Raw genomic sequence first — 25,330 nt, forward strand, 5'->3', positions numbered from 1 at the left:
GGGTTATATTTGATAATAAACCTGATGTCAGGACCCGAGCGGTGTGATTCTCATTAAAAGATGTCTTAATTTGCATGTGGAGACAGTGGGTGTCTTCTCTGACACACCTGTTGTTCTGTAGATCTGCAGGAGTTTTGCTTGTTTGGGGTAAAAATTCAATGCTGGTGCGCTCGCACGTACACACAAACCTCAATGTGTCCCCATGTGGCATCACACGCAAACAAATCAGTCGGCTCCATATATGGGTTCAAAAGGGGACATGCCCATACATGTATATGGGCACGTACTGATGACATCAGCGATCTCCATATATGGGCCATAAAAGGAACAAGGACCTACAGCTACAGAGATATCCATACTGTGTGGGTATGTCGGATCAGCAGCGCGACGGAGGTGTGAGGTCTGTGTAATCGTTGTTTGAATTAACCACATGAATCCTAATGTCCCTGTTCTGTGGCCAGCACTTTGCTAAAATAGACGATCTACAAGCTCACAAAAAGCCACAATTAATGCAGAGAGATTTTGGTGTAGGGGGGAAAAAGGAGAGAGCACCAAGTTTAGATCCCTGGGGGACTCCAGTCAGTATATACTGTATGATTGAAATGTTGCAAAAATGGTTTGAGTTTCAATAAAACTGAGGATAATGTGTACAGAAAGAAAAAGAAAAAAAAGATCCCAGAACAGAGAGCGGAATGGAGGAGTGAGAAAAAGCCAGCTCTGTAGGAAGAGTTCTGTGTGAATGAAAACAAATGTAAACTAAATAGAGATTCATATCTAGAATGAAAACGTTCTCATTTCAGATGGAGATTAGATCAAAGTCCTGACTGTGTGAAAAACCCTACACTCTGTATATACCGAGCTAAGTCACTTGTGTGAACGGCATGCACCGTAACGGTGGACGTAGTGTGTGCGTGTGTGTGTGTGTGTGTGTGTGTGTGTGTGTGTGTGTGTGTGTGTGTGTGTGTGTGTGTGTGTGTGCGCCTAAGCAATGTGAGTTCATGTGTTTATATATATTTTTTTTCATAGAGTGTTTCACTGAGAGCGTACATGTCAATGTAGCGATCAGTGTGAGCGTGTGAACAGAGTCTGTATGTGTGCATGTGTTTGTGCGTGTATGTGTGAGTGTGTGTGTGCGTGCCTCAGGGAAGCAGCAATGACTGCAGAATGATAACGTGCTAAGTCAAGGATTTCTGAAAGGGCCTTTTGGTGAAAATATCGAAAATAGCAGACCTCCAAACTCACAAAGCGTCGCGCTGCGACACGTTGTGAGCTTGGAGGTCGGCTATTTTCAGTGCTTGATACCACACTGAAGCATAATCAAGTGAATACTGGAGATGTGGCGTAACAATTCTTTTCACCATAAGATGCTGCATTCAAGTTCAGGAGAGTTTGGACAAGGCAGTTCTTTTAAATGCTGCCTTCAGGTATGGCATGGAAAGAGGACATTTGCATTTCTTTCACCAGTAAAAACTGTATCTATGGTCTGGAGAGGGCACTTTTTACAGACAGATACCGTAAAAGGGCAGGGGCTTCAGCTCCCTTTGATGTCTATGTTTGCGTGTGCCTGCTCTCTGTAGCGTGCTAAGTGACAGTGTTGTCCCTCTCTGTAGCGTGTCAGCAGGGACCCAAACAAACCAGCTGTTATGGGAGTGTCCACCAAAAAGCCATGTTGTCCCCAATCTACTGCAACGGCTGCTGCTACAAACCACAACAACTCTGCAATACACTGACTTAGGTCATGGAAAATATGATACTGTATGTTGAGAATCACTGCTTTTATGCTGTGACAGTTTGTGTACTGTACGAGAGACGGTCGCGGACGTTGACACGACATAACAATCTACAGTGTATGACCTCATCATCAGCCATGGGTTTTATACATCTACTGGAGAACTAACAACCCAACAAAGAGAGAGGATGGACTCTGGATGGATGCATTCTAGAGTATCACCGTAAAAGAATAGTGCCATCTGCTGTCCTGTGGGAGGTTACTAGTAGAGGTATACAGTAGATAAAAGATGTAGAAGCGCTGCGTGGGTCCGTGAGTGATAAAAAAGAACTGTAAACCGGTGCTCTTTGGAGAGGGTATAGTTTAAATTTAGGAGGACAACAGGTCTAGTTCCATTCCGTTGTAGAGGTATCAAAAGAGTGCAAAGATGAGGTGGGGAACTTAGAAAGGATCCAAGGCAGCTCGGTCCAGCTCAAAGTAGAAAAAATGTTTATTCAGAAATACATGGCAAGGATTAAAAACAACCTACGTGTTTTGGCCTCGTATGCCCTTCATCAGGGTCCGCTTCAGCGGGAAGCGGACCCTGATGAAGGGCACCTCATCTTTGCACTTTTTTGATACCCCTACAACGGAATGGAACTAGACTTGTTGTCCTAAATTACTAGTAGAGGTCCACAGGACGAAAAAAAAAAAACTAAAAGAGCAGTCAACCTAGGTGGCCGTACTGCAAGGCTAGCGGTTCGGGCCGCAATGCTTATATTTGCCTTTGGGGCAGGGACGTGCTGGGCCCCTGATTCAGCCCGGGAAAAAGAGTTGGAGAGGCCCTCATTGCGCGCCATAGAGAGAGATCTCTCTATAGCGCTGCTGCTACTCAAAGATTTGCCATTTCAGATCATGACAAGTGACAAGCCAGTGGGCCAATTACATGAATTAGGCCTATATTTCGTTGTAGTCGGTATGTCCAAAACCGTTTGTTTTGTATTTATCATTTAAAAAATAATTTAAACTAGTGAAAACAGCCGATCTACAAGCACACAACGCCTCGCGGTGCGAGGCCTTGTGTGCTTGTAGATCTGCTGTTTTCACTACTTTTGTGCAAACAGTTTAATTTTTACTTTTGTGCAAACAGTTTAATTTTTTCCTAATGGCCCGGCCTGAACCGGCCGAGAATGAACCGGCCGTTCGGGAGTTGTCCCGCTTTTCCCAATGGCCAGCACGTCCCTGCTTTGGGGTGTGGTGGTGGTGGTGGTAGAGCGGATGGTGCATTAGATTAGAGCACATAAACGGCAACATCCTCACTTTGGTTGTCTGATGACGGCTGCCTTGTTTTGTTTTGTTTTTCTTCCTCCCCGTCCTTCATTTCCTGTCTCTCTACACATCACACTGTGTGTGTGTGTGTGTGTGTGTGTGTGTGTGTGTGTGTGTGTGTGTGTGTGTGTGTGCGTGCGTGCGTGCGTGCGTGCGTGCGTGCGTGCGTGCGTGCGTGCGCGCACACTTCTACTTTACTTCTGAGGGCCTGATAGACACAGGAATCGTGAAGACGAGAAAAAGAAAAACTCCTGCACTCCTGCGAAACGCAACAGCTAATCATCAGCTGATTGAAGGCATAGAGCCGGGGAGAAAAAACAACGAGGCCCCGATTGCCTTGTTCACCTCTTTGCTTTTCAAATGAAATAAAATAAAGGAAGTGCCTCGGGGACACTTACGTGAGTGCTGGCATCAATCTCTTTCTCATTATTGGATTTCTGGAGCCGCGCACCCGGGCCAAGGTTGGTCTTATCACGTCACTTCGTGCCGCTCTGCGAACTTCTACATATGTTATTTTTTTAAATGTTTTGAAAAGAATATCGAAAAGCCTTTGAATAATTTACTGTAAATCTTCTCTTCTGAGGGGTCCCTGGCACAAAACATTTTCAGATGGGTGTCCAACAAATACAAAAAATCACACCCGTGTGAAGTGGAGCTGTGTGTGTGTGTGTGTGTGTGTGTGTGTGTGTGTGTGTGTGTGTGTGTGTGTGTGTGTGGATCATGTGTACCGATTTTTGTGACATTTGAAGAAAATATGTAGGAAAAGGAGCAAAAAGTGTGTTTTGGAGAAAATTCAAGATGGCGGAAAATCTATCATGGCGCAAATGGGCGTGGCCTATATGGGGAGATGCGTCATGACCCAAGGAATCCAGGGAAAAAATATTTTTAATTTTCCGACCTACGGTTCAAGAGTTACAGGCCAAAACGTAAAGTGGGGTGTTATGGCGCCACCATGCGGCCAAATGACACAATTATTTTTTATTTAATCCTTGAAATCATTATGAACCTCCTCTCCAAGTCTTGAAACTCTAGCCCCTATGGTTTGCGAGAGACAAATAATTGAATGTGAGTTTTTGCAATTCCCATTATAAGTCAATGGGGAAAATAAATTCACTAATAAATTAATATCAATTAAACTATAGAACCTTTCTCTTAGAAAAGTAATAGCCCACGATTCCCGAGTAAGCCGGTCGATTTGACATATGGCGCGAGTGTGTGGTGGCAAAACTGTGGGACTAGTGGCGTGCCGAAGTTTAGGAAGTTCAGGCTACATACACACAGACACACAGACAGACAGACAGACAGACACACACACACACAGACCCACACGGCCACGTATAGGGAGCCTGTGTTTCACACAGCTCCAAAAAGGTTGTGAGAACCATGGTACTGAAATACTGATGTTAAAGGAGTTAGCACTGTGTGCATGCTTTTCCTTCTATTGCAAGCAAGCACCATCCATGACTGGCACACGTTTCATTTCATTTCATTTCACTGCAATGCATCGCAATAAATCTACTGTAAGCCTTATTCATTTAATAAGACACTACGAAAGCCACAGGCTAAAAAAAAAAAACACACACATACAGTACTAAGTGAGTAGAGAATGACTATAGAAGACACTGGCAGACAGTATAGTATATACAGTAGGCAGCTGGCTAAAGTGAATCACAGTTTCCAGGAGTGGCAGGTCTATCAAATTATGAGATGATTTATGACAAGGGTTTAGGTAGTGGCACTTGGTCACGGCTATTATGGGATGCCTCGGGTTCACTAACTTTTTCCGAGGTCTCTGCTGACCAGCGAATAGCATCGGCGTGACCGGGGAGAGGAGAGAGGAGAGAGAGAAGGGGAAATGGAGGGAAAGGAGGTAAGGAAAGCTGGAGGAATGCAGAATGAGAGGAAGAAGATTCAGGGTTTCATCCTACTGTATATTTAGCCATTTAGGCCTAGAATTATTTAATGCTTTAAACATTGAAGAATAGCAGATATACAAGCTCACAGCGTGGCACAGAGTGCTGCGCTGCAAGCTTGTAGATCAGCTATTTTTGAAAAATCATGATTTGTTTTTGCAAGTCTTTGAATATATCTATTTAAAAGCGAAACATTTGTAACTCAAATGCTTCTGGGTGGTCCCTGGAACAACATATTTTGAGATGGGGTCTGCAGCCAAATACCTGTAATTTTGGGGGTCCTTGACACCGCTGATTTAGAGGAAGGATTTAGAAGTAGGGTCAAAGATCAGGTCAAAGATATTCAAAGACTTGCACACATTTTCACGATTTTTCAAAAATAGCAGATCTACAAGCTCGCAGCGCGGCACTCGGTGCCGCGCTGTGAGCTTGTATATCTGCTATTTTTCAATGGCTAAAGCATAAAATAATGGTTGAAGTGGTTAAAATCGAACGCGACTCGGGCGCGTTCCAGGGCTAATAATAACCTTATATGTAATGTCTCTGTAGACGTAATACAATATAATTGCCCTCTATAACAAAAAAGATTAAATAAATACTTTCTTTATTTTAGGAATAATTTTCGTACATCATTTCCTCAAGGGGGACAAAGTGCATGGCATGTGTCCGTGTGTGGTCCTACCCTAGGCTATGGAGGGGAAAAAACATCAACTTAATAACTCCCAAGGTTAATATGGGCATCAAAACAATATCTTAAATACGTTTTTAATTAGCGCATGCATTCTTACGTTCCATAGGGCTGGACCACACATCAACTTGCACCAGGCCTGGAGTAAAAGATGAACTATTTCTAAAATAAATACAATGTTTAAAGTGTTTATTTGTTTTTCATTTCAGCCATTAAAATGTATGAAGGCAAGGATCCTCTTAAAATTGCGTAGTCGCCCGTGGACATAACATCCTGGACTCGTTACTCTGATCCACATCAACCTTGGCACAGGGGTCTGCCTTGACAAGAGTCCAGGGTTTCTCAAAGTGGGTGCTGTGAGGTGTTGTCGATTTTTATAAAATGTAACTTTTGTTTTGTCCTTAAGGTAATCAGGAGGTCATGTCATTGGATTAGTCATGTCAGGGTCTTTTATTTTAGGCTTAAGAACAACTGTGGTGTGAGTCACTCCTTCACCTGTTACCAGAATGTCATGTCCTGTCTGAAGTATTCCTGACTAAGAACCTTATGTGGATGTTTGTCAACTCAACTCTGCTTTATTTTAAAGTCTCTCTGAAGTGTATAAGAGGGCTGTATAACCTGTAAACTGGAGTTGGAGGCTATACCAGATGGGTGTAGTGCTGTCAGCTCGGAGCTCCTTTTTGAATAAATATTGATTGTGTTTGAACATTTCTCGAACCTTTCTTTTCTCAGTATATTTTTATGCAATAATCATAGAAATCTACGACAGAGGCAAGTCCAGGGGTGCCTCAGAATGCATTGATAATATTTGGAATTTGTCAATATCACTTCAGTTTAACCACTTATACTTGGTGTCCGGGTAGCTCAGTCGGTAGAGTTGGTTTCATGGGTTCCATCCCGGGCAACTCAGCGCATGAGTAGCACGGCTTGGGTGTGGCAAGTACTGGGAGCTGATGGTAGGTGTGGCGCTCCACCTCAGCAATCCATCTCCCGCATTGTAATGGCAACGGACTCCTTACAGACAATAAGCCACTCCCGACCTACTTGTAGTATACTTAGTAAAACGGACCTGAGGCGCACTGTACTTCACGCACGGTGCAATCTTTTTCAGCCTACAGTACACCAAGTCTCTTCACCCAAAATAGCAGTACTTATCAAATAGGCGATCTACAGGTTCACCACGCGCTGCGGTGTGACCTTTAAGACTGCCTATTTTTAAGAACTTGCTATCCGTGTGATATATTTGGGTCCCCAGGGTAGGGAACAGGGTAGTCACTAGTAGTCACAGTACCATGGAATTCAAACAGTGAGCATAGACCAGGGCCATGGACCGACAACACACTGACTGAACCAGAGGAACAAGCATTCTGCTGTTAGTAGACAAGGAAAGCAAGACAAACAACAGCTAAAAAAACCTTCTTGTTTTTGCCTAAAGTGTTGGATTCTGAGAACCTTTATTAGTCACAGAGGAAAAGGTTCTCGTAAAGATGTTTTTTTTTGTGTGTGTGTGTGTGTGTGTGCGTGCGTGCGTGCGTGCGTGTGCGTGCGTGTGTAGTTTTATAATATTGGCCATCCCTTTGTATTTCTTGTATCCCCCCCCCCCCCCCCCTCAACTTACTTTTGTACAAAAGGTTCTCAGAATCACTGCTGTCAACTGCATCTCCACACTTCTGTCATTATTGGACTAAACACTTAGAAATGATGAAAAGCTCACAGCCGCACATTTTTTACTTGATATACGACGCTCTGGTAAGGTAGACTGCTGCCATTAGCTGTGGTCCAGCACATTAGTTACGGCCGTGTCCCGCTATAACGCGTTGCCAAAGACAATGTTAACAGAGGATTTATCGCCGTCTGTGCTTTAGTGACTGAGCTTTATGTACTCGTACTTCCACTACTCGGTACTCACTGAAGTCGAGATGTTTTTCATATGATGAACCGTTCTCCATGGTGGCAAATATAGTCTCTCCGTTTTCCAGTGTTTGTCTGAAGACAATTTGTGCCATAACAAATGTCTCACTCCGCACTTTTTTCCTTCATAATTTGTGTTTCTGTTTTATTCTTGCTCTGTGATGCTTGTTTTATTTCATTGTATCGACTGTACAGCACCTTGTAACAATTGTTTTGAAAGGCGCTTTATAAATAAAATTACCACCACAATGGAGAAATGTCCTTCATCACAGCACGCACGCACGCACGCACGCACGCACGCACGCACGCACGCACCTGTGGTAGCAGATCTACAAGATAAAACGCGTCGCTTCGTGACACATTTGTAGCTTGTGGATCTGCTACTTTTGATGCTTTTGGGTGACGCTCTAGTATGATCATATATATATTTTTTAAACACAAACAGTTTCTGTCCAATAGTGTGTGTGGCCTTCCATCAAGAACCAGATTCCATATTAAATCAAATCCAATTGACCTCGAGTCGACACACCGACCCGCCCAAAGATGACCAGTAATGTAGTTAAGAAAATTAAACCGTGACAGTGACATAATTGAGTGTAAACAGGAGTAAACAGTGAGACTGTATATTATGGACACACACACACACACACACACACACACACACACACACACACACACACACACACACACACACACACACACACACACACACACACACACACACACACACACACACACACACACACACACACACACACACACACACACACACACACACACACCTGTGAACCACATGAGGAACAGGCTGCAACATCTTAATCCTGTAACAACCCTGCATTCTGTTGATGGACATTATGGGTCATCCACCAGGGCAGTCACCATTACAAAACCCTACTTAAAGATGACCATTAGTTGTCATACAAATAATTCTGATTAGTGATTCAATTGTATATTTGCATTGAACATATGAATACATATATTTCGTTTTGGTTTTCCTTTTAGGCTTGGGCAAAGAAAGTACAGACATATTTCATAATTTTATACATAAAAGAAATATATAGATAGGAAATAGCTGATGAAAAAAGCAGAAACGCCAGATCTTCAAGCTTACGTGTCACTTTGTAACACGTTGTAAGCTTGTAGATCTGCCGTTTCTGTGGTTTTCACACGTGAATATATGTCAGCTTGGTAGGCTATATGGATAACAAACACACAAACATTTAGACAGCACAACATGTGTATGCATCACAACAACAGCAGTTAAAACATCAGCTACTTATTCTCTGATACGGACGACAGTCGACGAGGCAAATATACATCTTCCAAAACTGGACCAGCAACAAACACACACACACCTGTTGCCTGCATGAGGCGGTAGATCTGCCATCCTCGGCGGCACGCGACACCGCCGTGCGACGGAGCGTAAATTAGAGGCTTAACGGTGATGTAATAAAAAGCTAGTCGAGCGGGTCTTTTTCCCGCGTGGGGAAAGCTGAAGCTCTTTCACAATCTTTACCGCTTGCTTGCATTGGCCTGGACAAACAACCACACACACACACACACGCACACGCACACACACACACACACACACACACACACACACACACACACACACACACACCGGCGCTGACGGTGCAAAGTCCTGCCAACGCAGCACCCAATGTAAACACCATCTTATGATAGTGACACCAGGCGTCAAGTAGGTCACACGCACACGCACACAACAGACTAAATACACATTCATTGTGGATAAAGTGATATTTCTGTTTCATTCAAATTCATGGTTATTCTCCCCGCTTCATCACATTTAGGACAACAAAGGAGCCTCACTCCTACACGCTGAAGGGCTTGGCCAAATACTGTACCTCCATATAGTGGCGATAATATCATATCTTGACCATAGTACGCATTTTTTTATGCTAAAAAAAAGAATAGCAGATTGCCTATTTTCGCTCGTTTGTTTTATCTTTGAAATAATAAAAATAGGGCTCAAGTCATTAACACAGGACACAAGACAACACTTTTGCCATGATCATGAATCACAAAAAGGCACGATAATCGATATATTATTGGCAATATCGGCGTATTGCAGTATCAGCACCGACACTGACCATGCAGTCCCGCGGCGGGGAAATAAACGTCAAGCGTCAATTCGTTCACATTTATTACCAACACACCTCTAGGGATGGGACGATATGAAAATGTCAGATCACGATTATTGTGAGAAAATAAATCGCGATATTATCGCGATAATCCAAATCCATTATCCTGGGGCGGAACATTGGTCAAAAAATAGCAGATCTACAAGATCTGAGCTTGTAGATCGGCTATTTTTTGGCATAGAGATTAATAAGAGAATCAAAAAAAAAAAAGACTATCGTGTACTTATTATTATAAGTACATTTTTACCAATTATAGAGGGTTTAAGTGGTACTGGATATGCAGCTCGGCAAATAAAAGGTGAATTGTTCCCAGTGCATGACGGAGGACGATATCACGATTAATTAAATCTCCCCGATTTTTTAATCAAGATAAACGATAATATCGCCTATCGTCCCATCCCTACCCACCACTCAATCCTCTGACGACACGTCAGACCAGACAAAAGCCATCCGGTGCAAACCTCCACGTCCCCAAAACCAGCTGAGAGAGGGGCTTTTCTTTTTGACATTTTTTCCTTAAGGACTAAAGGGATAATCCCCTTTATACACTCTCTGTACCTGGTTAAGAGCGTGGCCCTCGAGAGCCTTTTTAACCCTCGAGTGAGCTCAACAAAAAACGACTTCATTTAGAGAGCGACCTACAAGGGGGCTCTTGGGGGGGGGGGGCGGCAGAGGGGAAGGGGGGCTTAACAAAAGGAGGCCTGGAGGTACTGCGGACCCCCGTGAGGTATTTGTCGCTGCCGGGGAGGAAACCTTGTATCTCTGTGTTTCAACTTTTTTGATATAGTTCGTATAACAGAGTAGAGCCAAAAGTAGCAAAACAATATCTGCTGTTTTCACAAATTCTGAAATATAGTCAGAAAGTGAAAGTAGTTCAATGTGTCCGGGTTTTATAAACATTGAACCAATATATATATATATATATATATGTGTGTGTTTTTTGTTTCCTTCTTTTGAGATTAATTCTAGTTTCTATATTTGTATATGTTACAGCATGTTTGGGTAACTCAGGACGTTCATTGTAAGAGCGCTTGTTTCGTTCACCACACACTAATCACCACCAGATGGTGACGACAGCCCATAGACAGCCATTCACTAGTGCAGGCGCTGACGTCACTCGTTTGCGACTCCCTTTCTTTATTTACTAGCCTAGCTGGGCGGTGTTTAGCCATTAGCTTAGCCATTAGCTTAGCCATTAGCTTACTATGAGCGTTTATCTTGGGCTTGCCCAGGCCTTACGGCCTGGGCATAAATATAACGATTGCATTCACCACGGCTTCGTAACTGGTGAATGCCTGCGGCGCTCGGGGGCGAAGAGCAGGACCAAGGTCCGCTGGCCTTCGCGCCGCTTGCAATGTCGTGGACAACCAATGGGCTCCGCCTGGAGGACGTTGTTGTGGGCGACCGCTTGTTCCGCCCCGTGCGGCACCGCGAGTGCTCCGTTTCTCGGCCGTCCTGTTTCTCTAACATCCGGTGACATATATACTTATAGAGTACATATTCTTTTCTTTTTTTTTTTTTACATTTGTCATTGTTATTTTCTTTTGGTTTGAAATGCAAAATGGCCAATAAAATAAAAAAAGAAGAAAAAAATAAAAAGTACTAACAAGAGTTATACAATTCCTGAAAAGGGTATTTTTTATTATTATTATTTTTTTTTTCATACAAGGTTTCCACCCAACAGCGAAGATGTTGTCCAGTAAGAAGAAAGGAGGATCAGTGTGTGTGTAGCTGGATGGATGGATGGACGGATGGATGGATGGACAGATGGATGGATGGGAGGGAGGGAGGGAGGGAGACAGGAGGGTGGTCTTGTTGACTTACTCAGACGTATCCCGTATGGCGGGCAGGGGGATGTCCTCGGACACGTAATCCAGCTCGTCCGTGAGGCTGTTGGCCCTGGAGATGTCGATGGAGGTGGCGATGGAGGTGTTGTCAATACTCCTCCTCACTGCAGAGGAAGAGGAGAGGAGAGGAGGTGCGCTGCTTTTCATCACAAAACAAAATGTCCTGTAAAGCCAGTGTTTCCCCAAACACAGGGTTTGTGCAACCCGTTTTTTGGTTTGCGGCTGGCCTGTTTTTATGGGTCACAAGTGAGTGAGTGACACCCAAAGCCACCACAGTAGAGGGAATAACCATGATCTGGTAAGAACCAAATTTAGAACAAACGTGGGAAGATTCTCATTCCACTACTCTAGCGCCAGAATGTGGAATGCCCTGACAAAACATTGCTCAATGCTGAGAGCCGGTGAGCAGGTGGATTAAAGGAGTAGTTCACCCTCAAAATGACTTTTTTTCTATTGATTACTCATGCCATGGAGAGTAGAGTTCAATAATATTTTTTGGTTTTTGTCACATTCCTAAGACAACAATTTGATTTGAGAAAATTTACCCCCATTGATTCCGGATGGTGACCCGTTTCGAAACGGGTCACCATCCGGAATGAATGGGGGTAAATTTATTGTTATCACTTAGGAATGCGACAAAAAAACTAAAACTATTATTGAACTCTAGTCTCCATGGCATGAGTAATCAATAGAAAAAAAGTCATTTTGGGGGGTGAACTACTCCTTTAACTCATTCTGTGCCAGATGCCAAAATGGCTCCAAGGTAGCTGTGCCGAGATTTTGTATGTTTTTCTTTACTATGCAATGAAAAAAAAAAGATTTTTTTTTTATAACAGAAACAGACACAGTTGTTGTGATTCAGTGGCAAAAAGAATTTTGGCAATCGGACAAATGGTTCCAGAGATAGAGCTGTTTGAATGAAAAAAAGTGTCCATCCACTAGAATGGACACACATGAACACACATTTTCTCAATCAGCTAAACGAGGGAGCGAACACACAAACAGAGAAAAGCATCTCTCTGATCTCAGGTCATTTTGACATCTTTAGAAAAAAAAAAAAAAATGACATTTTATTTTATTTTTTTTCCTATGTAAAAAACACAAAAACCGTCATAAGCCGTCATTGGCACACAGGGCTATTGGAAAAAAACCGTCATAAGCAGTCATTGGCACAGAATGAGTTAATGAATGTATGTACAGTATATAGACAATATTTTAGTGACCGGCTGTTAGCATTGAACAATTTTTTATAGGGGTTTATATGTGACCATACCAGAAATACACTACTGGAAATTTCTTGGGCTCAGAAATGTAGTTTTCTGTAACTTTTATTACTGAAATGTAATCCAGTCAAAATGGAGGACATGTACTCTATGGAGAAGGTGACATATAAAATTAATGGTAAGGAAAACGTTTTTGAAAAAAGGTGGGCGGCTTATCTTTTAAATAAGGATAACATGCCCACATAATCCCTCTTTTTTTGTTTCGGTCCATTTTATTTTGTATTTTTGTTCAGACCAAGGGTGTTTTAGACACAGACATCAAACAAAAAAGCCTCTTTATTTTATTTTCATTTTATGTTTTTTTATTGTGTTGTTATGTAGGTGGTGGGTTTTTTGCACGTGTTAAAAAAAGATGTAAATTTATAGAAAAAAAAAGAAAAGAAAATAATTGCAACTATGGATATAAAATGTGAAATATGAAATGTAAGAATTGAAATCATTGCAATAAAAAGTATTAAGAAAAAAGAAATGTAATCCAGTCATAGTGTATGAAATATAAAATTGTTGCAAATCGTTTAATGTTGAGACATTTTCATTATTACCCAACTAATAGTCCTAATGAAAATATCGAAATTTCTCACCCCACCTTGGCGGCTCTCAGACTACAAGGGGAGGTAAAGTAATTTCCCATCTCCCAAAAATTTTTAAATAAACCACAAATAGCAAAAATAGCAACATTTTCTTTTGGGTCTTGAGCTTCAAATGTTTGGGAAACCCTGCTGGACAGGACAACACATTACCGCGTTTCTCAAGAGGTGGTTCGGGACCCAGGACTGGGCCCGGTATAGTGTTCCACCAAACCTCTTGAGAAAGACAGAGACACAGAGTGAAAGAGTTGAACAAAAGAGTTGTAAAGATGAAGATACCTGAAGGAGAAGAAGAAGGCCATCTTATATTGAAAGCTGACCATGACTTAGAAGGTCGGCCTGAAGGTCATTCAAAACAAAGGTAGCATCAGCAGAGCGAGCAGAAGAAGGAATAGAAATACACACACAGAGAGACAGTTTGATATGAATGGAGGATTCAGTGTCCTCTTCATTCTAATGACTGCATGCCAGCAAGTACCGATACCTCTTATGTCAATGTTTTAACTTTTTGTGGGTTTTCTTTTTGTAAAATTAACGCCCCTATTTGATCATACTACAGTGTCACAATCTGACCAGAGCTTGTAGATCTGCAACTTTCGCTAACAGTTGTGGACATATGGGGTTTCCATCCAACATACTGTAGATGAAATGCAATTTCTCTGCCTTCGAAAGGGTTGCAAAATCTAAAAGGACTAGACCTTACCCGTTCGAAGATATGTGCTCCAAAATATGTGCAGAGTGTGGGTTGTGGGGAAAGTTACTGTAACTGGTGCGTGCGTGAGAATATGTGGGAGCATATGTGGGAGCATCATAATGTAAGGCATAATGTATGCGCTTGCTCCACATAGTTTTTTCATACCCGTTGGAAGATGAGAGAGAGAGAGAGAGAGAGAGAGAGAGAGAGAGAGAGAGAGTTTCATACCCGTTGGAAGATGAGAGAGAGAGAGAGAGAGAGAGAGAGAGAGAGAGAGAGAGAGAGCACATTCCTAACTGTGAGAGAGAGGGGTGTGTGTGTGGGGCTACAGATCCCATGGCCTGGAGGAACGGACCGTAACCATGACAACAGGCAAAGAAAACGCTAATAAACAGCTTTAATTTGGGAGAAATGAAATTCGGGCTCCGTCAGCGTTGGTATAATGCTAATGGCCAATACCATGTTAACTTTGGGATCAGTTGCTGAAGCGAGTGAATAGATAAACGTAGATAAGCGTGAGCGTTAGAGCGTTAGAGCGTGAGTGTGTGAGTGAGTGAGTGAGTGAGTTGTTTGGTGCTTTATTAGATAGATGACAGGGAAAGCACAGACACCATTTAGCATTGTGTTGTATCATAGACTCTATAGTATTCTTTGAATTAACTTTTTTTTTAACTTTTTTTTATATCTTTTTTTGTATATAATAATAATTTTGCCAATCTGTATGGTAGAGCAGTGGTTCTCAAAGAGGTGTCCAGGGACCACAGGGGTCCTTAGGGGGGATTTCCAGCTAAAGTAGTTACGTACGTAGCATATCAGAAATCATTTTAACCACTTTATCCATATCTTTGAATATCTTTTAAAGCAAACGGTTTTAACGAAAAACCTTTCGCTTCTGGAGGTCCCTGGCACCATTTTTTTTTTTTTTTTAGATGGGGGGTCTGCAACAAGATGCATATCAATTTGGAGGTCCTTGACATGAACATGTTTGAGAAGCACTGTGCTATAGTATTTAACAACCCATTTAGGCCTAAAATGATTGAATGCTTTAACTATTGAAAAATATCAGATATACAAGCTCACAGCGCGGCACCGAGTGCCGCGCTGCGAGCTTGTAGATCTGCTATTTTTGAAAAAGTCGTGAAAATGTGCACAAATCTTTGAATATTATGTATTTTCAAAGCGAACGTTTGTAACTCATTTGAGATGCGGGTCCATGGCCAAATACATATAATTTTGGGGGTCCTTCTCATGAAAAGGTTTGAGAACCACTGTAGTCTCTCAAGAACAGACTAACTGAGCTCTAGTTATGTGAAAAGGACGTTTTTCTTGGACGATGGATAGCCAGATTGCTGACATAGAAAAATAGGGTTTTTCCAAAAACCTTAGAAGGATTCAAAAGACACTTATAGAATTGGGTCAAAATTCAAATTTTCATGATTTTTCTTCTGCTATTTTTCAATACTTAAAGCATAAAATAATGATACACAATAATGTGTACCCGTTCTATTTAAACGTACAAATGAAGAGTTTGCAAGCACACTGTGGACAGACTAGACTAGCAGCCGGCCCTGACTGCTGCTGTTGTGTGGAGTCAAGAACAACAGCGTTAGAACAACATGTGCAGCGAGGGTCTTGACCTGCAGTCAGGCTGTCAGCTGCACGTTGACGAGTCTCCCCTCCGACGCGGAGGCCCGGCCTCCATTGTGATGAAGAATGGAACGGGCCAGAATGTGCTTCCAAGAACACGGCGACCGGTTACAACTTCATTCAATCCCTCCAAGTATGCTATCAGCCCAGGAGTTTGTTTAACATTGTGCCCCCCACTCCCCACTCCACTCCAACCCCCTCCGGCCCCGGAAACATAGAAGGAGATATAGAGACAGAGAGAGAGGGAGGGCGACAGGGAAAAGAGGAGAGGGAGAGGTAGAGAAACAGAGGGAGGGGGGGAGAGAGACAGACAGACAGAGAGAGTGAGTGAGGGAGAGAGAGAAAGAGAAGGAGCGAGAGAAGAGGGGGAGGGAAAGAGAGGGAGATATACGGGGAGAAAAAGATTGAACAGCAGTATATAGAGATGGAGAAAGAGAGAGAGAGGGTGATCGAATACCGCCGATCTCCAAACTCTACAACGGGTCGCGAATACGACGCGTTGTAAGCTTGTAGATCGGCTATGCTGGCGGTGTGTGGGACTCATGGGTATTACAGTAATGGGCCTCAAATTGCCCGGGGGTCCACATTGTATGGGGGGGCACGGGGGACGTGATTGTGGTGTTATCGGCTACACAAACAGCACCAGAGCTATCGGCTCTATCGGTGGAAGTGCGTTTGGTTGTGTTACATACCGACTAGGCTCCGTCCCCGGCTAGCAAAACAAGAAGGGTGCGTACAGTACAGTGCAGTACGGGGCAGAACGAGAGAGAGAGAGAGGGGGAGACACAGAGATGGAGAGGAAAAACGAAAGGGAGAGAGGGGGGGGGGGGGGGGGGGGAGGAAAAGAGCAAGTGGAGAGTGGAGCGGTTGTCAAAGTGGAGCCCTGGTCCTTGAGGGGGTCGGCTAGATTTGGTCCGTTTGGATTACGGCAGTTATGGGTCCATAATAATACTTAAAATTACGAAGTTTGAGAACCACTGATCTATTTACCATAATCGTCGCTGTCGGTTGGAAACTGTCCAAAATGTTACTTTTCAGGATCCAAATGAATAATAAAAAAAAATCAGATCTACAAGCTCGAAACGCATCGCTTCACACCATGTTTCGAACTCGTAGATGTGCTACTGTAGCTACTTTTGATGTTTTTCTGTGACGCTGTAGAATGATTAATTTAAGAATGTTAAGTTAGAATATGGAGATAAGAGGTTTCTGAGTGATTTGCTGCTATGCATTCAGTAGAACGAAGAGAACACTGTTCCGTCAGACAGCAACAATGTTCACATTTTTTTGCCTTGTTCTTAGCGTTTAGCCCGGCTAGCGCTGCACCGCACGGCTATTTGCGACTGCGAGAGCTATTGTGTACACACACACACACACGCACGCACACACACACGCACACACACACACGCACACACACACACACACACACGCACGCACACACACACACACACACACACACACACACATGCACACACACACACAGGCTACCACAGACTTCAGTCCTCCGGAGCTTCGGTGAAGCACTGGAGCACTTTTTAGCAGAGATGGCTGCTAAAAAGTGGTCTGTGCTGCGGAGGATCGAGGAGAACGTTGGACACTGGTTCTAATCTCTGACACCTTTTTGTTAGAAGACTTGTACCCTGTACGTGGTTAGGGGGGATTCTATAGCAGATTATATAAAATTTTTACCCCTAGAACTGCTTGTTTTAAAATTCGTTTTATGAATTGTCGCATTTTCTCCTCGCACAGTTCTGTTGGGGTTGTTTCACTAGATAATACTCAGCGCTCAACTCCGCCCCCTCCCGTCATATTACCCAATCAAATTAATTTAATTCAGTTACTGTACAGAAAGTACTACTTTCAGTACAGTAACTACAATACATTAATTTGATTGGGTAATTTAACATGGGGGTACATGACATCATTAAAAAAAATGGCTAATTTGATAGCCATAATTAGCTGTTTTGGCCGTGTCACGCCCACTTTAAGTACATTTTGATGCCAATACTTTCACTCACTCCCCACGGTCCCACAGCACTCCCCCACCCGTCCGTCCGTCCGTCCGTCCGTCCCTTCCCTTCCCAGCTCGGCCCGCCCGCCCGCCCGCCCCTCAACCCCTGCCCGCCTTTGGCAGGACAGCCAGAAAACAAGACAAACGGGGAGGCCAGGCCAGGATAGGACAGGACCGAGCAGAGCAGAGCAGAGCAGAGTGGGCACAATAGTGTCTCTGAGTCTCTCTGTGATTTTGGCTTTCGCTGGCGGTCCGGTCGGCGGGGACAAAGGCCCCGGCCAAAGGCCCGGCCCACCCCAGTCTAATTAAAATTCTGTCTGGGCCACATTATAAAGACAGACTGGTTAATGATTAACACAGGAGTAGAGCTTAACCCATTTAGGCCTGGGCATATTGAATGCTTTAACATTTGAAAAACAGCAGATATACAAGCTCACAGCGCGGCACCGAGTGCCGCGCTGCGAGCTTGTAGATTTGCTATTTTTGAAAAGAGTCGTGAAAATGGGTGCAAATCTTTGAATATATGTATTTTCAAAGCGAACCTCAAATTTTGCTTCTGGGTGGTCCCTGGAACTAAATATGTTGAATGGGGGTCCATGGCAAAAATAAATATCATTTTGGGGGTCCTTCACATGAAAAGGTTTGAGAACCACTGACATAGTAGTCTCTCAAGAACAGACTAACCGAGCTCCAGTTAAGCGGAAAAGGACCTTTTCTTAGACGATGGCTGGCCAGATTGCTGACATAGAAACATGGGGTTTTTCCAAAAACCTTAGAAGGATACAAAAGACACTTATAGAATCGGGTCAAAATTCAAATTTTCACGATTTTTCAAAAATAGCAGATCTACGAGCTCGCAGCGCGGCACTCGGTGCCGCGCTGTGAGCTTGTATATCTGCTATTTTTCAATAGCTAAAGCATAAAATAATGAAACACAAAATGTGTACCCGTTCTGAATGGGTTAATAAGAGGGGGAAAACGAGGAGAGCGCAACTGGCAGAAGCGAGAAAGGCGGCACGATGACACACACACACACACAGTTATCTAAAACTTCCCTTACGTCACCGTTCAGACATTTTGTCGGCTTCCCCCCTTTTTGAAACCAGGGCCTTATATCAGGGATCTTCCAATGTTTTCAGGCCAAGGACCCCTTAGTTCAGAGAGAGATGAAGCAGGGACCACCACAATCTTTTCATAGATTCCATATAGTTTCATCGTTTGACAGCACGATCATCAGTGTATTGTGGATTCATATAAATTTGTGTTTTCACTTTCAGATATTTAACCACTTGAACCGTCAATACTTAATAAACTTGACTTTTTTCCCCCTATACACCAAAACTCTTTGCCGAAAATAGCCGATCTACAAGCTCACAGCGCCTCGCAGCGCGAGGCATTGTGAGCTTATAGATCTGCTATTTTTGGCTAAAGTTCTCAGAATATGGACACTAGGGTTCAAGTGGTTGGTATAAAAAAGGAGAAAAAAGTTTCTATCACACAAAGGATGTGGAGGCCCCCCTGTAGTAACTCTGGGGACCCCCTAGGGGTCCCGGACCCCCTGTTGAAGACCTCTGCCTTATATTATAAATGTGGCCCGGTTCTTGGTTTCTTTTTTAGAGGTCTAGTTCAAGGTGCCCGTCCTACGTACGTATTGGAACATGAGAGTGTAAGAGGAGAGGATGCCATGCGGGCTGGACTGTCCTAATGCAGTCCTAATGCTGCTGACATCATCCCAGCAAACGGAACCACATCACCCCATGCATTCCCCCACAGTCATGTCAACAAGCTCTCAAAGCCTCGCAGGCCGAGGCGGCGTTGAGAGCTTGTAGATCGGCTATTTTTGGCTAAAGTTCTCCTCAGAATAGGGATGTGAGGGTTAATTCTTGTTCATTTAAAATAATTATCCTATCACACAAGGATTTGGCGGCCCCCCCTGTAGTAAATTTAAGGACCCCCTAGGGGTCCCGGAAACCCTGTTGAAGACCCCTGCCCTATACCAATGGCTCTCAAAGGACCCCCCCACATTTATATGTATTTGGCTGCAGAATCTCAAAAATATTTTAGTTTAAAATAGTTTCTAATGTTGACTTTGAAAATATATACATCTTCAAAGATTTCCACAAATCTTCACCATTTTTCAAAAAGTAGCAAATCTACAAGCTCAAAGCACAGCATGAATTGAGTGCTATTGTGTGACACTATAGGTGTTTTTTTAGGGAAAGTCGGCATATAGCATATAGGAGACATCATAGATAGAAGATGACATGAAAAAATCATGAACTTATGATGAACTTACCTGATCTGTTGAATATTCTGGTGATACCTGTGGGGGGGGGGGGGGGGGGGAAACAATAGAGTCAGAAGTACGGTATGTTGGAATTACAATTCAATTTAAAGTGACAGAAAAGGAATCTTTGTTATCAAATATCAAAGAAAGAGAAAAAAAAAGATAGATCATAGACATAGATTTTCTTTCATCATACATTTTTCGCACAATGCACCAGACAGTGTGCGGGACCTCTTCCTTTGACAATTTATTTATATCAAAGATCCCTTTCTGAATATTTGGACCTTTTTGTTTGTCCTAATGCACCTTTGAGGTGTACATCAGCCTTCCTTTTAATAAGGCTGATGCAACGAGACGAGAATAGCAGACTTACAAGCTTACAAGCTTGAGCTTTGGGGCATGGAGGCATGGGGGGGTGCTGTTAAGGGGTCAAGTGTCTTGGCTTATAGGGACACTTGGGGCATTTAGACATGGGCAGACCAGGGAGGTGAAAGCGGTGACCTTCTGATTAGCAGACAGCCTCTCTGCCCACTAAAGAAGCTACGGCCAGGTAAATAGACAACAGCGTGGCTCAGATTTCCACATTTTCTCCATTAACTCATCCAGAGCCCAGGACATTAACGGATTAGGGGGTCCAGAGTGCCCCCTCCCGGCCCCATTAACGGCCATTGTCTTATTTTGAAGGCCAGAAGTCTAGACCGGAAGTACTTCCGGTCTGACGTCATCGGATCCTGCGACGGAACCGATCATTGTTTACGTGGTGCCATGCTGGATTGCATAGGAGCGTTTATACATGTGTTTTATAAGCGAGCATCTGCCTCCATCTTCGCTTCTAAAGTGTTGTTTTGAGATAATGGACATTAAAGATGAGATCGGCCGTCCACCTCAATGTTATGGGATGACTATTGTGTGCTCGTGGAGCCGTGATGATGACAAATCAGCGCGGATTTCGTCTCCGGAGCGTCGGCCATTGTACTAGGTATTTTTACTCGCCGTTACAGTAATATATTACTTTTCGCGCGACATCGCGCATTCGGCACTATACGTACTCTAGTACTTATTGCGTGACATCACGCGAAAGGCACTAGATGAGTTAACAGAGTGTGATCTCATTGAGGTTGGTTAGGTAAGCCTGTCGTGCGTGCCGTGACTGTGCGGACGACCCAGATCTGGGCCAGATACGACCCAAATGCAGAAGTGTACTGAATAAAAAACAAATAAATAAATAAAAATACCCAATATGATTTTAATTGAATTTAAATGTGTACCAAGAAAGCCAAGTGATCATCTATGGCTTTTGTGGTTTCTCAAAGTGGGGTCCGGAGACCCCCAGGGGTCCTTGAAAGTGGTTCCCCAGGTAAATGAGTTAATAATAGCATCATAAATAAAACAATTCTTATGTATTGAAACATTTTGAAAAACATTAAAGATACTGTAGGTAAGAATGTTTTGGGGTGAAAACAAAAAGATTTTTGTAAAAACTTTAAAGCAATATATTCTGATTAGTATTCATTGCTATAGAGTGTTTGTTCAATAACAGGGGTGTCTCCCTGTCTCTCCAGCTCAGACAGAACATGCATTTTCAGGAGAGAACCAGCTTTTTTTTGTGTGTTCCAGTTCTGGAACTGCTCATTTCTCCGTGTTTATCGGTCCCAACACAAACTATTTTCAGATGGGGGTACAGATATTTTATTATGTTAATTTGGGGGTCCTTGACATGAACATATTTGAGGACCACCGATCATGGAAATAGATACTGTATGTATCTTGGCTTTGGAAGTGAAACAGACAAAAAAAAAACATGTCTAATGTTAGCCTCTATTTTCAGGAGGGACGTATTATGCAACACTACAGTGAGAGATGCTTTTTGGGTTGGATTTCAAGCGTGTGATCGTCATTCTCAAGAGGCCAAGTCAAGTCCACATGGCAAGATCAACATGGGGAACATAACGTATCAGGTTTCTACAGTCTGATGTATTAGAGAGTAGAGACAGGGCAACAGTTCGTTTTATTGAAAAATAGAAGATATATGAGCTCACAGCGCGGCACCGAGTCCCACACTGCGAGCTTTTAGATCTGCCATTTTTTTATTTATTTTTTATCGTGAGGGAGGGAACATATTTGGCATTCTCATAAATAGATGTTAGGAGATGTAGGACTGCCACAATGATGCCGTTGGGAACATTATGATTATGATAAGGAATGCATTTTATTAAAAAAAACAAAAGGTGGTAAAAAGACTGGCCATGTGCTCTTTGTTTACATCCTGGCCCCATGGTGTGTTCCTGTTGTTTTGATTGATTGATTGATTGAAGACTTTATTAGAAGTTTGCATAGGAAAAGGTACAGTTTCATGACGGTACAGGTCACTGGTACAAGGTCTACTAAAAGGAGATCCATGAAAAGACTAAGCTTATTTCCACAGGAAACCATTTAAGTATCTCATATAACATTGAATGACAGACGAATAGAACACAGTACTATGCAGTAGATATGTAAAGAAAAGAAAAATGAGAGAACAAAAAAAAAGAGTCTAAACAAACAGTAAGTATATACAAAGAAGGGGTAGGGGAGGGTAGAGTTGGGCTAGGTTAGTTTTTTTTACCAGTTGCGAACGGCTGCTGCCTGTAAGTGGTTTTTCAGGGCAATTTTAAAGGATGCTTGTGATCCACACTCCTTTATGGCCTTCGGTAAGGCTTTCCACATTTTGGTGGTATAGCAGAAAAAAGAGTTTGACCCTTTGTTGGTTTTGACTCTGGGTTGAAAGTGATCTGTTGCGCTGCCTCTGGTGTTGTAATTATGGACATCCTTAATGTTTATAAAGTATTTTGACAGGTACTTGGGTATCATAGTGGTATCATAGTTGTCGGTGAAAATGTGTTAAAAACACTGAAAAACCCTGGCAGAGGCGGATGAATGAATGAACGAATGAATGCCTGACAGTCGATGTGTTAAAGGCCTGATTTAATGACTCAGTCATAGTATTAAAAAAACAACAACTGTGTGTGCAGCCAGCCAGCAAGCCAGCCAGCAAGCCAGGACATGGTGAACTGTTCAGTTCCATGTGGCGCGGCCCATAGAAAATAATAGTCCCGGTGCTGGTCTGGTTGCAGACAGTTGACATTACAGATGTCTAGTTTTATGGTTCTGGTCTGTAGCGGCAGCTAAGGGAACATACAGTACCATGCTTTCACAACTCTAAACATTATCATTAGTGACAGGAGACTGCTGCCTGTGGGCTGCTGCCGCTTCACATGGCTTTATGACCGTCTAAAAAAAGAAACATCCCCCCCTTTTCCATGGCCTCAGAATCAGGAGTCAGGTCTACATTCCATCGATTGTGTATCGAGTGTACATTTTGACAGCAAATTACTTATTTAGTTTTAGACATTTTTAGACAGTTTTAGACAGCTATATTTCGTTTTCGGGGTAAGGCATGGATGAAAATCGAGCCCATTCTGTTTAACTCTTATTGTGCCGATCCCGAACAAGTTCGGCTTTATTTCAATCCAATACAATTTTTTTTTTTATTATTTTACTTACCCTGAGCTGCTTGTAGAGCCGTGGGTGGTCCTGGCTCGTCCTACGCTTCCCAGCGAGCCATTTTACATGGTCCGACGATATATTCCATTAAAAATGGTTTAAAATACATTTTTGAGCCCCCCAATGTTCACCGAATGTTCGGCGCCGCCGGCAGTACGACGTCCAGTGTGACGATCCCGAATTAATGCGGCTTTTTTAATGAAATGAATAAAATGATCCGAGGCCTACTGAAGCCCCGGCCTAAATTTTCCATCCAGTGACCGAGATCCGGCCGTCCCCCGGCCGGCCGTAAACGAGTAACGCCGCCACGAATCGCCGCCGAATCCAATGCAAACCCACATCTTTGAAGGTCATTTTCTCTGGATTGTGTTTTTAGGGAGGCGGCGCGAGGTTTATTTACGGCGAAATCGCCGAAAAATGATCTTTTAAATGAGAAAAAGCTAATAGCTATTTTGTTGCCATTTTCATCCGGGACCTTTTCATGACGTGCACGAACGTGAGCACGTGCGTCACTGCAACGTGAGTCCCCGGATGCTAATGCGCTCGCCTAGGGGAGATACCCTGGCATTCTTTGGCGCCCTCTAGGGGCTGGCACTGGAAGGGTTAATTGCAGGAAATATATTAGTTACCGTATCTGAAATGCTTTAGTTTTAGTATATTGTCACTGTCGGACAGAAACCTTGTATCTCCAAGTTTAAAATGTGTACATTTCTTTGCAAAGTAAAGCACTGCTTCATCACACAAGGCCATCGCACAAAAGTAGTGAAAACAGCTGATCTACAAGCACACAACGCCTCGCACGGCGAGATCGGCTGTTTTCACTAGCTTAAATCATTTTAAAAATGATAAATACAAAACAAACAGTTTTGGACATACAAGGTTTCCACCCGACAATGACGATATGTTTAGTTGACAAATAAATCATAAGATTCTAGTCTACCAAATCTACAGTTGATTTAGTCGACTAAAAATGTATTTTCGGCGGGTTGTGAGGGAGTCATAATAAGGCCTGATTTATACTTTGTTGTGTGCTGATCTACAAGCTCAAAGCGTGTCGCAGATGTGTTGTGAGGTTGAGAACCACTGGTTGTAAAATGACCAAAACACAGTTAAAAAAAAGTCACTACAAACACAAAGTGGAGTGATATATACGTTCTGGTTTCTCAGTGGCATCAAAGGCCAGGAGGACATGTGTTCTCGTTCATTATCTGACTCCCATTGATCCAATTAAGCACCAAACGAGATAACTTTTCCCCTCATAACAGCGGGCTCGGCTGGCGACGCTGTGCATTGATGTCAAGTTTATGTTGCTTCCACTGCTTTTATGATTACGCGCTTTGACAGGAAAAAACCCATAAAGTGCATTTATTAACCCCGGGGTCCGGGAGGATTCAGTCGTTGGGGGGGAGGTGGGTTTTAACACGGGAAGTCAAATCAGGATCCCATGCACCCCTTCCATTCCTCTCACCAAACAACTAGGCTGTACATTTCAACCAATCAAATTCAATCAGTGTTGACTTATTGTGGAGAGTTAGCATTAAGTACATTTCATTGTAGGCAGAAACCTCTTATCTCCATATTCTAACTGTTTGTGTCACACAAAAGTATCAACAGTAGCAGATCTACAAGCTCCAAACCTGAAAAGTCATGGTTTTGGACATAATGAGATTTCCACCCACCGATGAAGTAACGTACTTAGTCAAAACTTTACTACTCCACT

At 43.0% G+C, this 25,330-nt stretch overlaps 1 protein-coding gene across 1 annotated transcript in view; it reads right to left on the minus strand.

Annotated features, from left to right (window-relative positions):
- Positions 1–25,330, minus strand: part of kcnq1.2 (potassium voltage-gated channel, KQT-like subfamily, member 1.2) — a gene marked incomplete at its 5' end in the record, with an annotated part of 482,784 nt that overhangs the window by 363,160 nt on the left and 94,294 nt on the right. The window contains 2 exons of the mRNA XM_080737216.1: positions 11,536–11,662; positions 20,077–20,103. Of these exons, the coding sequence (XP_080593342.1) occupies positions 11,536–11,662; positions 20,077–20,103 (154 nt within the window). The remainder of the gene's footprint in view (positions 1–11,535; positions 11,663–20,076; positions 20,104–25,330) is intronic.

Source organism: Nannobrachium achirus (assembly GCF_963921795.1).
Source record: "Nannobrachium achirus genome assembly, chromosome: 11".
Lineage (NCBI taxonomy): Eukaryota > Metazoa > Chordata > Actinopteri > Myctophiformes > Myctophidae > Nannobrachium > Nannobrachium achirus.